We start from the raw sequence: 19,024 nt of genomic DNA on the forward strand, positions 1-19,024 counted from the left end.
TCAACTCCGTGCTGCGAAGACGGAGATGGCGCCCTCGATGCTCTGATCCGCCGAAAGCAGCGTCCTCTGCTCCAGGTGGCTGCGCAGGAGGATCCAGTCGAGCACGAAGTCCGGCGCGGCGGCGGCGGCGCACCACAGCAGCTGGTGCCGGACGCTCGGCGTGCAGAGCGGTCCGCCGCGGCCGATCCACCCCACCGCCGCGCGCGCGTAGGCGCCCGGGGTCGCCGTGAACGGCGAGAGGCGCCTCGCCTCCGCCAGGTTTTCCACCATCCTCGTCGCCACGAAGAACGGCACCTGCACATGTATAAAAAAGATAAAATTTTGGCGTAAATTTGATATTGTGATTCAAGTGTGTGTGTGTGTGTTTGGTTGCAAATTTCATCGGATCCGATCCTGCCAGTAATGAGGAGAAGGTTAGAGATTGGTCGTTCGTCAATTAGCTGGCATTGCACATGGATTCCTTTACCTGCATACTCGACATGTAGGCCCCGGGAGAATTGAGCAACGTACCTGCTCAAAATGAATGCAGTCAATAATACAGGTCATGCTGCATGCAGCGCAGTTGAACTTAAAAAAAAGGCGAGTTTAAATCTTACGTTGTGTTTAATTCACACTGAAGTTTGGTTAAAATTAATACGATGTGATAGAAAAGTTGTGGTTGAAAGTTGGAAGTTAATTTGGACAAAAACTTTGGAACTAAACAGGGTCTTAGTGCACATAAATATGACTGCGTTAGTTCGAACAATTTCTTTTAGTTCAGCGAGTAAATACTTTATGATAAAAAATTACAATATTATCGTATGACTCACCTTGATATAATTAATTGAGTTCGACCAAACCTTCTTCTTTTTTAAAAAAATTATTGTCACATGATGTGGACCGTTGTATGTACGCACCTTTTGGTGGCAGCGTATATAGTGAAGAGCGGGAAGGAAGGGATGGCCTCCGATGATGCCGAGCCGATGTTGACGATGGCGCCCCTGCGTCGCGCCACCATCCCCGGAAGCACCGCAGCCGTCACCACCGTCACCGCCCACAGGTTCACCCGCATCATCCTCACCCACGCCTCCACCTCCACCTCATGCAGGTATACCGAGCCGGGCCACGCCACGCCGGCGTTGTTCACTAACACCCCGACATCGAGCCCATCCACGGCCTCCCTTAGCCGCCGCAGCGGCTTGTCTCCCTGGTCGGTGGAGACGAGGGAGAGGTCGAACACCACGGTCTTGGTCTCGACACCGCCGTGGCGTGACCGGATCGTGTCGGAGATCTCCTGGAGATTGGTGGTGTCGAGGTCGACGAGCACGAGGTTGAGGCCCTGGCGAGCCAGCTCCAGCGCCATGGCTCGTCCGATCCCGGACGTCGGCCCGGTGACGACGGCCCACGCGCCGTAGCGGCGGCGGAGGTCGTTGTTGGGCCGCCGCTGGTGCAGGCAGAGCGTGAGGTAGGCGAGGAGGCGCAGCGTGACGGCCGCGACGTAGGCGGCGCCGAGGAATGCCAGCGGGAGGAACCACCACGGCGCCGGCGCCGGCTCATCTTGCCAGCGGATCAGGTCGACATGAGTAGCCATCTTATGGCGATATTCTCTCTAGCTTCCTCGGCGTTTGGCAGGATACAAATGTGTTAGGTTTGGTTCGTCGTTGAGCTAGCTTTATCTCACGTGACGCGAGCCGCCAAGCAGCCAACCGAGACCGGCCGGACGCAGCACGCGCAACTGCACGCGTACGGGCAATAAATTGACGTGATGGGAAGGGAATAGCACATGGACATGGACATGGAACGGTTACTAGACGAGATGGCACGCAGCAGCACGCGAGCAAATTGCACGAGTAAATTGAAGGGATAGATAGCTAGCAGAGTGTGCGTCGTCCGTGCACTTGGGCTGTTCTGGTTCCAATGTACTAGCCTCCGTCCCCAAAATAAGTGCAGCCGTGAATATCTGTGCCCAATGTCTGACCGTCTGTCTTATTTGAAAAATTTATAAAAAATTTGAAAATATTTAGTCACACATAAAGTATTATTCATATTTTATCATCTAATAGCAATAATAATACTAATCATAAAAAATTTTCAAATAAGATGAACGGTCAAACGTTTAATATGAATAGTGTAAAACTGCACTTATTTTGAAACGGAAACACATGCAGTGCAAACATTACTCCCTCCGTCCCAAAAAAAGACAAACCCTGGTTTTCGTGCCTAACGTTTGACCGTTCGTCTTATTTGAAAAAAATATGAAAAAAATTAAAAAGACAAGTCACGCATAAAATATTAATCATGTTTTATCATCTAACAACAATAAAAATACGAATTATAAAAAAATTACATATAAGACGGACAGTCAAAGTTGGACACGGAAACCCAGGGTTTGCCTTTTTTTGGACGGAGGGAGTACTTAATTAAGAATATCTCTTATATATTTTATTTCTTCACCTATCAGCTCCATCTCAACCAATCGCAAATATCACTCATTTAATTTCATCAACGAACTTTCTTAATCACCGTGTGAAACTCCAGAAATCATTATTCTCTATTTAGGATATTTAGGATGGAGGTAGAGCACACCATGTTACAAATGTAAATAATATAGGAGTGGGTAGTCGCTCCATCCTATAATATAAGTGATTTTGCTCTTTTTAGTTACACTACAATATAAAGGTTTTTTTTACTACTTATCACATCCATCAACTCCAATTTAAATTTTTATATATATTAACCCCCAACTACCCACTTACCCACAATCAAATCTTATTTAACATGGGTATTGTAGTCTTTTGTTGTTATTCTTAATGTTAGAGAAAAAATAATCTCTTATATTATAAGATGGAGGGACCATCTAGTAATTTTTTTTTACTAAAAGCATTACCACAATACTATTTTTTTTGGGACATAACAATATTGTTATTTTTGTTGGAAATGTGAGATAATTAGACATTTTTTTCTTTGATATCACTTTTCCCATTCTATTTGGTCCATCACCTGGGTAACATCTGGAATTCCTCCACCACGTAGTGTAGCACATATATGTTTAGAAACTGGCTTGCTGGAATTCATAATAATGTGAAAGTATGTCCTGTTAAGAGCAGCTCCTATTTGGTGTGCATGGGCTATCTTACGGAAGACTGATTCATGGAATATGATGGTTGAGGCATGTCTATATTTGGAGAAGGCGTGGTCAAGGAGTTTTTTACTTAAGGATATGGGTGGTGATCTAGTATTTCAATTGATGGCTCTTAATACTCCGTGTATTTAGAGAAGATTGCCAAGATGTTTTTTTTTACCCAGGATACATGACGGTCTAGTATTAGAATTGATGGTACTCCATGTAATTCTCTTCTTTTTATATATAATATACGTGTGTGTTCCATGTGTGCATCACAGCGCCCCCCGGCCGGGTGGGGGATTTGTGTTTACAAAGAGGAAGAAAATGGGGATAGCGAACACGTGTTGCGAGCTGACTGCCAAGTTATATGTCCATATTTATGCGTACCAGAATAGAGGTGTAACCAGGCTTCTCTGCTGGACCCAGGGGTGAATCTATGTAGGCCTTACGTGATGCACTGGACACAAGTAATTTTTCGGTTTTCTGTTGTACATCCCAGATAATCTGATCACAAGGGACACCCCCTGGATGAACCAATGGGACACCCGAAAGCCTAGCAACTCAGCCCACGGCAGGCAGTAGACAACAGGCCTAGTGGGGGCATTTGGTCCATTTTAGGACCCCTTTGAATCAAAACATTTATACGTAGGAATTTCATAGAATTTAAATCTTACAGAAAATTTTCTATCTGTCCCTTTGATTCAAAAGATTGAAGCTTTCTAAATCCTATGAAATTCCTATGAAATGACACATTGTATGTGAATTTTGGAGGAAACTTAGCAAGAGTTTTAACTTTTTGGAAAATTTCCTTTGAGTCTATCTTTTTCATCTGATCAAATGGTAATTTCTGTGTTTTTTCTGTGTTCTGTAATATTCTATTTTACACTTCAACTTCTATCAAAATTATGTGTTTTTTCCATGCCTCCATTTTTCAACCTGCGATTCAAAATGGCACTTAGTAGTTGAGACATCTCACGTGAGCATACGAGCCCGTGCAGTTCAGTAAAGTCCACTATGGCATGGAGGATACGAGAGGCAATATATGCCCACACAAATGGAACAAAAGGAACCGTGTCCACGATTGCCGGCCACAGGCTGCATGAGATGGATGGAGCCTGCGGCTATCTTTCTCCTTTCACCGTCTAATTAATTTATTTCCAACCACTTCACAGTTATCATTTAAAATTCTATATGAAATGTTTACTAACAATTCTTTCCTCATTTTTTACTGGTTATTATGAGTAGATGCCGTATTTTGCTAAAAACGGATATTGCTTGTAAGCTGCATTTTGGAACTTTGATCTATCAGCCATGCACTTTTGCATTACAATTGCTACAAACGGGAAAACATAGAAACTACTACTAGCATTATTATTATTATTATTATTATTATTATTATTATTATTATTATTTTTTAGTTGTGGTATAGTACATGTGTGGGACATCGGGTTATTTTTTTATGTTTAGGATTCGCCCCTAGATGAACCAAACTACTCATCTCAATTTTGGTGTGTTTAGTTCATGCTAAAATTGGAACAATGTAATAGAAAAATTGGAAGTTTATGTATGTAGGAAAGTTTTGATGTGATGGAAAAGTTGAAAGTTCGAAGAAAAAGTTTGGAACTAAACTCGGCGTTTGACACTTGGAATAAACTTGGTGCTGCGACGACGGCGCCTTCAACGCTGCGCAGGAGGATCTACTCGAGGACGAACTCCAGCAAGGCGGCGGCGACGCACCACAGCAGCTGGTGCTGGCCGCTCGGCGTGCAGAGCGCGCCGCCGCGCCTGATCCACCGCACTGCCGCACGCGCGTAGGCGTCCGAGGTCACCGTGAACGGCGAGAGGCGCCTCTCCTCCATCAGGTTTTGCACCATCCTCGTCGTCACGAAAAACAGACGCCTGCGCATGTATAAATAAAGGGTTAATTGGATACATGCCATTAAAAATTTTCCAGTTTTGAAATATGCCACTGGTATTCATGTATTTGGAAATATGCCATTATAATTTCCGGAAATGCTAAATTTCTGTCGACAGAAAATACAACCTCAAATCTTGTAAATTTTGGATCACTGGATGTGCTTCACGATTCGTGCTCTTCTTCTCCAACTCCGGCGACCACCTTTTCTTCTCCGGCGCCGGCGAACCCAAACTCCGGCAGAGGGCCGATGAATTAGAGTCCCAGGATGGGGTGGGGGTGGGAGGGGGAGGGGAGGGGGAAGAGGGGGGAGTTCGCCGGCTTTAGAGGGATGGCCGTGGAAGGCGGCAGCCCGCGGTGGGCGGCGGATCGGGCGGGTGGCGAGGCTGCAGCGGCGCCGCCGAAGCCGCGGGGTCAAGAGCGGGCGGTGGGCCGGTGTAGGCGGAGGGGGCAAAGCGGAAAGAGTGGTAGGAGGAGGCAGCCGGTGGTGGTGCTCCACCGCCGGCGACGGGGAAGACGACGGACAGCGCACCGCCGCCGGCTTGAGGAAAAGGAGGGGAGGGGGAGGGGGAAGGGTAGAGGGAGGGGGCCAGCCGGCGGGGCCTCGCCGGCGCCGTTGACACTTTTCGGCCAGCCGGCGAGGCCGGGTGGCGGCACGGTGGGGCGGCGGGGGCGGTGGCGGTGAAGGAGGCACGCGGTGCTGAGAGGAGGGGAGGAGCGCTCGAGCGTTGTGCACGAATCTGGTTAGGGTTTGGTGGGGTTTGCACGAATCTCAAATCAATCCAATGGTAAAAAATTTGCAAGATATTAGGAGGTGTTTTCTGTCAAATGAGGAGTAGACAGTCCCCATAATTTCACACATATTCAAAATATACCACTACTTACCCCTTGGATGCATTTCTAGATAAAATTGGACCAAACTACCCATTTTCCCCTCTTCTTCCTCCTCTGTTCCTTCTCAGCAGCGACACGACGCGTCGATGGTAGCAGCAGCGGCAGCGCGGCGCGTCGGCGACGGCGGCAGCCGCAGCTGCGGCGACGCGATGCGGCTCGGCGGCGGCAACTGCAGCGGCAGCAGCGCGACGCGGCTCGGTGGCAGCGGCGCGGTGCGGCGGCACAGCAGCAGCGGCGGCGCGACACGGCTCGGCGGCGGCAGTTGCAGCGGCGGCACAGTAGCGGCTCGGTGGCGGCGGCGGCAGCAGCGGCAGCGCGGCGGCGAGCGGCGGCTACAGCAGGAGCGGCACAATGTAGAAGACAGAGAGGGTAGAGGATGGGGAAGAGAGAGGGGGTAGAAGATGAGGGCATTTTTGTCTAATACATGTAAAATACGTATCTTAGTGGCACCACTAAGATTAGAAATAAGTAGCAATGTCATCGTTATGAATACGTAAATAGTAATGGTATATTTTAAAACCGGCAAAATTTTAATGGTATGATCTAATTAACCCATAAATAAAAGATCATCACTGGCGTAAATTAATTTGTTGTGAAAAACCACGAAGCGTTTGTTTTTGGTTGCAAATTTCGTCGGATCCGATCTTGTCAGTATGAGGAGAAGGTTAGAGATTGGTCGTCGATTACCTGGCATTGCACATGGATTCCTTTACTTGCCTACTCGACATGTAGGCCCCGGGAGAACTGAGCAACGTGCCTCGAAATGAATGCAGTCAATAATATACTCCCTCCGTAAAAAAAAAAAAAAAGCAAACCTTAGAGGTATGTGACTCCTCACAGTACAATGAATCTGGACACCCCTCTGTCCAAATTCATTGTACTAGCAGGGATCACATCTCCTCCTAGGTTGCGTTTTTTTGAAACGGTGGGAGTATATAGGTCATGCTGCGGCAGTTGAACTTGGCGAGTTTAATTCTGGCGCACGTAAATATATATGTCTGTTCGAATAATTTATTTTGGTTCAGCGAGTAAATACTTTATGATAAAAAAATTAAAATATTATTGTAGTGACTTATTGTGGTGAAAATATTTTGCTCTCGAGGGGATTCCCCTCATTATTTGCATGTCACTCAAATGGTTATGAAAAAAATTGAGAAGATTTATTAACATATGATATAACAGTCCATAAACATGTAAGTTAAAATTCAACATCTATATCTCGTAACGAAAAAAACAAATTAAACTACAGCTAGATAACGTATATTCACAGTAAAATTTATTTTTTTTCGTTACGAGATGCAGAAGTTGAATTTGAACTTGCATATTTACGAAGTGATATAATACATGCTAATACATCTTCTCAATTTTTTTCATAATCATTTGAGTGGCATACAAATAACGAGAGGATATCCCCTCGAGGAATTAAAATCCATTCTCTTATTGTGCAGTTGTTAGTTGTATCGTCTTCATCTAATTAATTGAGTTCGACTAAAGCTTCTAGTATCTTTAAAAATTATTGCAACTTGGTGTTAGATGTGGACTGTGGTATGTACGCACCGTTTGGAAGCAGCGTACATGGTGCAGAGGGGAAGGATGGGATGGCCTCCGACGACGTCGAGCCGATGTTGACGATGGCGCCCCTGCAGCGCGCCACCGTCCCCGGCAGCACCGCTGCCATCTGTCGGGTTTAGTCTCACATCGGTAATTGATGATGGAGGAGCACGACTTAGAAGGTGGAGGCGGTCCTCACCCATCAGACTAGTCTTTTGGGTTGTGTAGGCTCAGGACCTAAAGTTGTGGCTCCGGTTGGAGCTGTGGTGGAGCAGGTCCAATATGACCTGGGTGACCCACGGTTGGTGGGCCGGGTTGCGCACTCTAACAAGTGGTATCAGATCCCAAGGTTTGGAACCCGGAACAATTTCCATGGGTCACATGGGTTAACAAGGGTTAACAAGTGGTATCAGATCCTAAGGTTTGGAACCCGGAACAATTTCCATGTCCCACATCGGTAATTGACGATGGGGGAGCACTACTTAAAAAGTGGGGGCGGTCCTCATCCATCAGACTAGTCGTTTGGGTTGTGTAGGCCCAGGACCTAAAGTTGTGGCTCCGGTTGGGCCTGTAGTGGAGCAGGCCCAATGTGACCTGGGTGGCCCACGATTGGTGGGCCGGGCTGCGTACTCTAAAACTGGTGCACTGTCACGCAACACGTGAATGACATAAATAGGGAGGACGCTAATACGCGGGTGGTCGCGTGCCCACCGCGTGGTGGGTTTCTTGGACCCCACCTCCTCTAGTATAATGTTTATATGTATGCATATCGATATATACAATATATATTATATTTTTTTATACTTTTGGTGTATAAAAGTATATATACATGTATACAAACTTTATATGTGTATGCGTACATATTCAAAACATAAAAAAACAAAAAAGAACACGAATACAAAGTTTGTATATGTATGTATAAAAAATATACATGTATAAAAACTTTGTATACGTAGGTATAAAAACTGAACTGAAAAACAGAAAAACCAAAAAAAAAACTGAGGAAAAAACAGACAGAGAAACCCGGAAAAAAAAAGTAACTTGGTCAGGCACGGCATGGTACTCCTCGTGCCAAGCTGGGCGCTGGCACAGTGAAACGTTATCTGTACCGCTGTAGTAGCTTTGCTCTCCGTAGCCCATTTGGCTTCGCTATGATTTACATTAGAGAGGTTTTACGGTGTTTACGTTTAAAAAAGATAATGATCCAACACTCCATAATAAAAAGTGCCACTTAAAAGGTATTTAAATATTAGCACATGTACTTAGATAGTAAGGATAAAAAGATAATTTTCTAAGAAATAGAGAAGGGTATAATTGTCTTAAGTATTAGTTATAAGTACATAGGTACCGCATCAGTATAGCCATTATCTTCAGGATGTTGTTTGCGTGTTCTTTTTGAGATTTACGTTTTTTTTCTTAATAACAGATTCGTACGGTAATCATATGTTACGTTATTTATATGTTTTGTAGAATTCACTAATTAAAAAAGTTATATATCTTAGGGAATTAAATAACTTATTTTATAATACCATTCATACACTTAGATTTTAATATTACCTAAAAATAACCATCTCCTTGATTTACTTCACATCTGATAAAATGGAAACTACCTCCTGCATGTCCATTTATTGGGCATATATGTGCATGCATGCCATCCATGGATTGCATGCCACTTTAGAAGGCCTGCAATGCCACAACGTCTACACCACATGCCAAATATCCATTGATATATATTCGTTGTAGATTGCATAGATGCTCAACCATGACGACTGTGTCTCCTTGCGAGTGCACCAATTCAAAATCTGGAAGAATAACAGGGGAGGAGAACTCATTCCAATCTCTTATATATGAATGAAATTGTGAGCTATGTAAATCACAAATCAACTGCGTAAATGAAATCTTGCGGATGCGCTTCGCTTTGCCATTGACCGGCTAACCTTGTCTCGCTTCAATCCTCAACCATATTGACAGTTCTCCCTCCTTTTTTTTTCTAGTGAACCAATTCAAACCCTAGTAAGAACGAAGCGATGTGGGAGAAGAGAAAGAAAACATAACCTAATTTTTTTCTGTGTAGATCTAATCAATGCCTAGGTAGATTTACATTTTCTCTATCGTACAGTAACGATCAACGAAGCAAGGTATTCAATTCGGCAATAATGGCAATATTTCACTAGTTAATTACTTCATTGCCATTGGTTATGATAATTTTATTTCATACCTTGCCCCTCTCTTGATCAACGGTCCATATTACTCCACCTCTCAATACTCTAAGTACTTCGCAAACACTGTAAAACCTCTCTTTACATTAACCGGTTAATAAACCAGGTAATACAGTGGGATTTTGTAGATTGAAATTTCTACTCCCCCGTCCCAAAATATAAGCATTTTTAACATAGTGACAAGTCAAACATTTTTAACTTTAACAATTAATAGCAAAAAAATAAAAAAAGATCAACATGTAAAATTAATGTTACTAGATTTATCATTAAACAAACTATTATAATATGCAACTCATTTTATTAAAAACATCTTAATTTTATAGATATTGATGGTCAAAGTAGCATCTCGGAGATCGTGTCAGGGTCAAAATGCTTATATTTTGAGATTGAGGGAGTATATGATATGGTCAGCATAAAACCCAAAATGAAAAATTCAAGCATGCGCAATGCGCAAGTGGATCTTACCGTGGGTTCTAGGTGGACCCCACTATTATATACCATCTAGAGTATTTTACAATGTATATAGTAGTAAGGGAGTGTTAAGTTAGCTGTGCCCCACCTTTTACCATCCAACCAATGACTCCTCTAGTCCTCTTTACTCCATTTGCTCAATCACTCATAACACAAAGACCAAGAAAACATTAATTTAATCTTCTTCTTGGCTGGATCACCTTGATGCATGTAAGCAATGTGATTGGGAGGTTTGATGGTATAGGATTTAAAACAGATCAATTTTATTGGACCAAGAGGTGCTAGTTAATGTATGCATGCATGCACGACTTATATTATGAGACATGAGAGAAACGTGGTTGTGCCGTATATTTTGGGATGGAGAGAGTATTTTCTTCCCCACCATCCCAACCAGGAAGAGCTCATATCCAGCAATAGTTACGTTGCCTCGTGGAAGGAAGAGGTGGTGGAAGCAGTGACCATGGCGCCATTGGGAGGAACTCTACGGCTGTGTGGTAGCTCGTGGGAGGAGGCTACATCGGCGGGGGCGGCTGAGCAAGCAGCGGGGCTCACAGGAGGAGGAGGCCGCAGCAGCATAGCACTCGTAGGAGAGGGATCTGCGATGGAGAGAGATGAAGAATGGTTTTTTATTTTTTATTCCTCGTAGCCAGTCCTTATGGCTAATGGTGGCTATCTAAAAGATCATTATAAGGTGCCCTAAAACAAGGAGGGATTTGCATGCAGATTTGTATGTAGAACCTCGGTTCAGCATACATGGTTAATGCAGTGATGTGGAAAGTGTCGATGTTATTCAGTTCGCATGTCAGGAGGCTGAATAAATAAATCACGGATGCTCATCTCCCCTTTTTTACACATGTAAGGCTTCTCCCTTCTTCTCTACAACTCAACTTCATTTACTACCATCGCCTGTGTGGGATGGCCAATGGTCTACTTCGTGATGTGAACTAGGAGCGAATGTTATGGGGTCAATGTGGTCGTGGAAGATTTCGACAATGTTGGCTATGGTGGAGTTCCTGGCCAGCAAAACTCAGGTGCCGGATTCTCAAGTACAAAGCGGATGACGTCTCACATGAGTGCGATTGTTGTGGTTAAGTCCACGGTGACGAGTGTTGCGCTCGTGCTCTCATTGTGGTATCGTACACAAAGCTCGTGCTCTCATAAAAGTAAATTCAGTAAAACCTAAGGTAGTGTTTGGTTGCTGGGATGGGATGGGATGAACCCATTTTTAGAGGTGTTTGGTTCAGGGGTGAGTGGGATGGGTTGGTCCCTAGAGAGGAATATTCCTCTCAGATCCAGGACCAACCGATCTGGCCAAAACTGGCGGACGAACTCGTCCCAGGTGGGACGAGCGAACGGCGTGAACGAGCGAGCACGCTCGCTGCCCTGCTCGCGCGCTCATCCTCGAGAGATGGCGGTGGATCCAGCGATGGCGGCGGCGGTGGGCTCGGCGACAGCGGCGGTAGACGGCTTGGGCGACAGCGGCGGCGGTGGGCTCGGGCGACGTCGGCGGCGGTGGGCTCAGCGACGGCGGTGGCGTGGGGCTCGGTGGCGGCGGATCCAGTGGTGGGGAAGGCGGCGGCGGCGGATCCGGCGATGAGGAGGGTTGCGGCGACGGATCCGGAGGCGGTGGGCTCGGCGACGGCGGTGGCGGGGAGGCTCAGCGACAGCGGCGGTAGACGGCTCGGGCGACAGCGGCGGCGGTGGGCTCGGGCGACGTCGGCGGTGGTGTGCTCGGCGACGGCGGTGGCGGGGGGCTCGGTGGCGGCGGATCCAGTGGTGGGGAAGGCGGCAGCGGCGGATCCGACGATGAGGAGGGTTGCGGCGACGGATCCGGAGGCGGGGAACTCGGCAGCGGGCCGATCGTGCGTCGTCGCGCTTCTCCGCCCGCCTGACCGTGATGGTGGCCGTGCTCGCCCTCCTCTCCACCGGCCTCTCCCTCTCCCTCTCCCGCGCGGACCTCGTCGCCGTCGTCGTCGCCGAGCCGCAGCTGCTCTGCGCGAAGGCCAACACCATCGCAGCCAGCGCTTGGTTGGGTCATCCCGTCCGTCGTCGTCGCGCTCCTCCGCCTGCTCATCTGCGATGCCGACGCCATCATCTCCGCGGTGCGCGCGACCCAGGTCCCCGACCAGACCAAGCTCATCAACGCCATCAAGGAGGCCGGCGGCGACCATGTCCAGAGGTGAGCAGAGGCGGCGTCAACCATGGTTGTTGCAAACGGCGTTGTCGGTGGTTGCAAACGGCGCTCATCCCATCCCTCCCTCGTTCCTTCAACCAAACAAAAAACTGGAATCGTCCTATTCTACAAACCAAACACCCGAATGGAATCATCCCAATCCTAAAATCAGGGATGGTTTCATCCCATCCCACCTAGTCCCAGAACCAAACACACGCTAAAAGTAATTTACATATATTATAGAAGTAACTTAGAACAAAACGAAGGTAACTTTAGCATGTCATTTGAAGTAAATCCGTTGTAGAGATAAAAAACATGGCTCTATCTAGAAATTAAATTAATCAGCACAAATTATGGAATTAACTAAAAAAATAATAAAAGTAATCACCTTAGAGCATTATGAATGTATAGGAATATTTTAATCAAATCTAAAAATAACTTATATATATATACGTATATACATATACGTATATATATATACGTATATATATATATATATATGATAATTTGTTCAATGAAAAAAGGCATTAATTAAAGTTACTTTCGTTTTGTTATAAGTTACTTCTATAATATATGTAAATTAATTTTAGGCTTTACTGAATTTACTTTTATATGTCTAAGAAGACTTAGTGAAATCTAAAAGTAAGTTAGACGTATCATAAAAGTAATTTGTGATTTTTTATCAAAATATAATAATGTGAGATCTTGTTGTAAAGATTTAATTATTACGAACACAACGGTATAATCGGATTGTAAATCGGATGAGTAATTTAAGAGAAAATTTTATTTGAAGCATAGATGATAGGAATATTTCCCCTACTTGCTTAATGGATTAATAGCAACCAAAACTCCTAAAATACTAGCACGTGGGTGTCTCTAGTTAAGACTAACTGGAGAGGCCTCTCCAATTTGATTTACCGATAGGGAAGTGTTACCAGTGCAAGAGGGTCAACAGTAGGGATGAAAACGGAGTGAATAGTTTCCATCTGCTCCGGATAAAAACTGATACGGATACCTTTCGGATCGAATAGTTCGGATATGGATAGCTATACAAATATGGATATTTTCTCCCAGATACGAATACTGATATGTTATTGGGGTTTCTGTCGGATACGGATAATAATTCGGATATCCGGTGAACAGTACTATTCGGATATCCGTAGAAGCCATGAGTCATACTCTATTTCTTTCTAACTCTATAACCTTTAATATACCTTTATAGATTTTAATAGTAGTTTATCTCTTAACACTAGTCCATACTATTAGTATTATTTTAATTTTAAAAAATATTTATAAACTATACTTCATTTTTATATAAAATGAGCTAATTATATATGTTGATATTTGTTTCTATTAGAAGTTGAGTTGGCATTTGTGTCCTGAGAAAAAAATATTTCTGTATTCGTGTCCGATCATATTCGATTCTTATTCGTATTCGAGATAATCCGTATTTGTTTCCGTATTCAAGCTATCCGTATTCATTTTCGTATCCGGTAAAAAAAATGAAAACAAATATGGTATGAGCATTATCCATCCGTATCCACTCCGTTTTCATCCCTAGTCAACAGCGGTAGCGAGCTTGCTACTGCAGAGAAGAAGATGACTTGTTTGTTTGCTGCTATTAGTTTAATGATGTGAGCTAGAGTAACAAAATCTGTGTTAAACTTGTTGTAACCGTGAAGCTTGATGACACTTATTATTTTCCTGGATGATTTTTGAACATTTGGTGGTTTGCTACTATCAACTAGAGCTCAAATTCAGTCACTTCTCAACTGAGCAAATTTAGACACTTGTCTAGCAGAGAACCAACAGCTTACCATCTAAATTTTAGTCACTAAATACAAATTCAGTTTTAGCTTTTCGACTTGAAAATTTAAGTTTCAAACTTCAGAACTTGACACATTTAGGACTTAAAATATCAAAACATGACAACATTGACAATATCAGATGACATAACTTGACAATTCTCTAACTTTGACAACTTCCGGTTTCATAACTAGAGTATTTCAATGAGAATTCATAACTCCATGTTCATGAAAAAACACAACAGAATCTAACACACAAATTGCAGATATTGTTTGTATTGGTGCACAGGACACAAGAAGCTTATGGGAGAGATCACCAAGCATCTGGTATGTTTTCTTCATGAATAGGATGTTATAGTGCTTACCTCCACCGTGCTTCATGATCTCCTTCATGCAACCCTACTGGGTTTGGAAAATCTAGTTGGCACTTTTCAAAGGGTACTCGCGATATGCGTAAACAATCTTTGCTACAATTTAATCGACATTGTTTTGAGTGCCATTTTAAAAGAATGCCTAGATTGCTGCAAAAAATAAAGATCCAATATATTAAGATCAGGTGAGTTCAGAGGTTGGCATGTTAGCCGTATGTTCCACCCATCTGCTTGAGCAACTTGTAAAAATTCTAAATCATTTTATGTCATTATGCGCCTTGTTGTTGTCTTTTTGTATTAATATGGACAATCCTCTTTCTTTGGCAAACTACTTTAATTTGATTGTGGGCATGACATTGTTCTCAAGGAATTCTTAGTTGATTTCGTCAGTAACCGATGTCATTTTCTTTGTTGCCAAGGTACCTATGGTAGTATAAAAACAATTTTAGCATAACTTGATCAATTAAGATGGCAACTTTAAACTACACGTGCATGTCATACCGTTGGGCCTTATTTGTACTCGATCTCTTAGCTAGCTCTAAAAAGACAATGGAAAAGGTACTAATTTCACCATCAAATACACAACTACCATGCTTGTCAAATCGGGGCCGAGTAACCGCAACAAGAAACATCACCTTCTCTATGAAGTATATGCTCTTAACCCCTCTTTCCGGTCTTGGTTCAATGTTGATGAAATAGTATTTCTAGTCCTGCATTGTCCTATAGAACTATTTCTCATCAATGTACACAATGTTACGCACTCGCCTGAATTTAAATTAAGTTCAGAAATCAATCATATATTGTTAAGGACGAAACTGTTGTGATTTGATTAGTTCTGTAACATGGAGTATTACACATCTTGTTCTCAAATCTGAACATGTATTGAACATTGCCTTTAACAATATAGGATTGATTTTAGAAATTAACTTAAATTCAATCCAATGCACGGCAATGTGTACACAGATAAAAAAAAAAGTTCTACAGGACAAGACAGAACTAGAAATACTATTCACCAATAATGTTGAACCAAGAACGGAAAGAGAGGTTAAGAGCAAATACTTGATGTTCATTGTTGTGGTTACTCGACCCAAATTTGATGAGCAAGTGTGGACGAAAAATCCGTGCTCGGTCGATGGTGCCGGAACTGTGTTGGCACGAACTAAGTCGACAACAGCAACGGCCTAGGAGATCTGCTTTGCTCCAGTGTAGATCTAAAAATTGATGAGATACGGGTGTGCCAGCCAGTTTGATCCTGCAACTGACAAGATATGTAAACAACAGATCAAATAGCTGATTGGCTGACAAGCCGACGGAGTAGTTCCAGTCGATGCTGATACTAGCCGATGCCAATAGGGTTTTGAGCAATCATTTATATGTCCAATGTAGATAACGATATAAAGACAATCGGCTGATGGTAATGTAACAAAATAACAATATAATCCGGTAGAAACCAATCAGCTAATAGTGATATGATAGAATAAGCGACCTGATCCAAAGGTTAAAGCATACATCGGCTGGAGGTCTGATGTCATAAAATCCACAAGATTAGATAAACATTAAAACCTTTGTTGCGATTGGCTCAAACCAACTTGTATGTAATCCTTGTAAGCCGATGCAACATCCATATAACTCATCGGCTGAAACCCCGATGAAACCGTTACTATAATTAAAGACAGGTTAGCCTTTATGATTCTAAGCACAGCTAGGAATGATGCATCGCGGAGTATGCAAAGAAGCATAAAGTCTAAACAATCAAGCCTTTGACTAATTTTTAGGGTGGTGAATACCTTAGTTAATTTAATCTAGCTAGATAATTTAGCCAATACTAACATAGACCCTAAAATGAATCTCAGCCGATATGATCAAATTAAGATTCTAAACTAGATTAACTAAGATATATGATAAATATGTAGGGAAATATATCAACCGAACCGAAGCGATCCAAAAGATCGAAGCAATGCAGCCTTGAAGCACACCAATGTAGCCGATACAATTGTCTGGGCCAACGGAACATAGGACTTACCCCTTCGCCGGAGATCAAAAGCTGATGCAGCCCCGCGTCAGGTGCCATCTTCCACTGGATGATAAGTAAAATCCTCGGAAAAGAGGGTGGCGATGCGGCGAAAGTAGTTGTATTGATATGTAAGATAGTTTACAATGACTCCATGTGTACATATTTATATCCATGGGTAGATACTTATTGGACAAGAAAGAAACTTTCCTAAAAATAAAAGGAAACTACTAAATCCTACCTAATTAATAGATAGAATTATGCCGCCATGCCATAGTCTTCACGATTCTTTCTTAAACTCGGTCTCTTCTAGGGAAGTTTCAATCGGCTAAATGTGCTCTTTTCTTAGCCGAATCCACTAAAGAATCTTACCAATTTTTGGTGTTAACAACAAGGTAAATATGTATTTGATGGGAAAATTGGTATGTTGCTCTCCGTTTATGTAGAACCAGCTAACAGATCAAGCATAAATAGGCCTAAAAGTATGACATACATGTATATTTTAAATTTGTGGTCTTAATTGATCAAGTTATGCTAAAATTATTTTTGCTACCAGAGGTAGCTTATTAATAACAAAGACGATGATGTCCGTTACTAAGGAAACTAGCCGATAATTCCTTGACAACAAGGTTTTGCCTGCAATCCAGGTAAAGTGGAAAGCCAAAGGAAGAGGAATGTCCAAATTACTCCAACAAGACAACAAAAGACGCACATTGACGTAAAACGATCCAAAATTGTAGAAATTCCTCAAATAGATGGGTGGAACATATGACTAACATGCCAACCTCCGAACTCACCTGATCTTAATGCACTATATCTTTTTTTACAACAATCTAGGCATTGTTTTAGAACAGCCCTCCTAACAATATTGATCAAATTGTAACAAAGGTTGATCAAGCATATCGCAAGTACCCTTTGGAAAGGGCCAACCAGATTTTCCCAACCCAGCAGGGTTGCGTGATGGAGATCATGAAGCATAATGGAGGGTAACGCTATAACATCATGCACATCAAGAAGAATACATTGAAAATGCACTGTAATCTTCCCATAAGCTTGTTGTGTCCTAGACCTATACAATCAAGCTGTGCAATTCATCGATTGGATGAAGTACTGAATTGCCACTGAAATACTCTCTCGTAGAAATCTAATGTTTCCAAGGTCTGAAATCAACAAGTTCCGATATTGTTAGGTTATGCAATCTAATGTTGTAAGCATGGAGTGCTGAATTGTCACTGAAATGGGCTATACATCTAAAATCTGAAGTTGTCAAGTTCTAGAATTGATAACTTCTAAAATTGTCAAGTTATGTCATATGAACTTGTGAACATGAAGTGTTGAATTGTCACCAAAATACTCTAGTACTGAAATCAGAAGTTGTAAAGTTCTAAAATTGTCATGTCATATAATGTTGTGAAGTTCTGAAATTGTTAAGTTCTAATTTTTTTAATTTCTCAAATCTGAAATCTGAAACTGAATTTAAAATGAATAATGAATGAAGATTAGATGTCAAGTTCTGGTTTCTCCCTACTTGACAGCCGAACATAGTGCAAAAAGTCGGACCGGCCATCGAATTGGTCGAGCCCTTGGTTTGACCGTCTGGTCATGCAGTTCGACTACAGAACCGAGCCTTCATTTGGTGTGAATATTGTTCACTAATTAGGTGCATGGGTGGTCTCTAATTGGCTTAGGGTGAGTTTGTTTGCTTGCATTCCTTTAGCCTGGCCCATCTCTCTCATGGAATCAGAGTTTAACCTTGATGAGGAGATACTGTTTGGTTGTTTTCATCGGTTTTGTTTGGCTGGGATGAGATTTTGTTTGATTACTTGCATGATAGATACTGTTGGGAAGAGATTTTGTTTGGTTGGTCGTATGGCATTGAGCATAGACCTCTTCATTTAGTTGGGTGAGCTTACCTCTACAATATCATATGACAAGTTTATATTACCTCTACTATATAGCAATAGTGATTCTCCATATAATCGATTTTTTTTTTCAATTTTCATAGTGAAATTGATAGTTAAAAATAGACTTCTTCAAAAACAAGTTTATAAGACGAACCGGTCAACTAATCTGTAATTTATTACCTGAGAAAAACAGATAAAAAAGAAAAAAAGAAAAAGATGGGAGGTAGAAATAAAGGGGATCGGCTATAGATGGCCATATGGCCCGAGGGCACGCCCAAGGCCCGGTGATTTGGCCTGGCCCAGGCACCACAAGACTCGGGTCATGCCCGTGCCGGCCTGGCCTAACAGCCGTGTCGTACCGTGCCTGGACTGCTATCTCGGCACGCTGGGCCAGCATGGCCCGGCATGAAGTTTAGGGATGTGAAACAGACTTATTTTCAACCATATGTAAGGCATGGCACAAAGAATATAGTGGAGAAATAGATATATTATATGGCATGGCCCAAAGAGTAGGGACGTACAATAGACTTATTTTAGCTATATATGTATCAAAGCCCAAAGATGAGGGACAGGAAATAGACATATTTTAAACAATGCACGATGGGCC

At 42.9% G+C, this 19,024-nt stretch overlaps 2 protein-coding genes across 2 annotated transcripts; both read right to left on the minus strand.

Moving 5' to 3' along the window:
• Positions 1-1,740, minus strand: LOC127776894 (very-long-chain 3-oxoacyl-CoA reductase 1-like). Its single transcript, XM_052303463.1, has 3 exons — positions 897-1,740; positions 444-510; positions 1-297 (listed from the first exon to the last, which is right to left on the minus strand). Exons 1-3 carry the CDS (start codon positions 1,568-1,570, stop codon positions 1-3), a joined length of 1,038 nt encoding a protein of 345 aa, XP_052159423.1. The 5' UTR covers positions 1,571-1,740.
• A 3,060-nt stretch (positions 1,741-4,800) lies between these two features.
• On the minus strand, positions 4,801-7,590 carry LOC127776895 (uncharacterized). The gene is made up of 2 exons (XM_052303464.1): positions 7,466-7,590; positions 4,801-5,002 (listed from the first exon to the last, which is right to left on the minus strand). Exons 1-2 carry the CDS (start codon positions 7,588-7,590, stop codon positions 4,801-4,803), a joined length of 327 nt encoding a protein of 108 aa, XP_052159424.1.
• Between the last annotated feature and the right edge of the window lie 11,434 nt (positions 7,591-19,024).

Source organism: Oryza glaberrima, chromosome 6, assembly GCF_000147395.1.
Source record: "Oryza glaberrima chromosome 6, OglaRS2, whole genome shotgun sequence".
Classification (NCBI taxonomy): domain Eukaryota; kingdom Viridiplantae; phylum Streptophyta; class Magnoliopsida; order Poales; family Poaceae; genus Oryza; species Oryza glaberrima.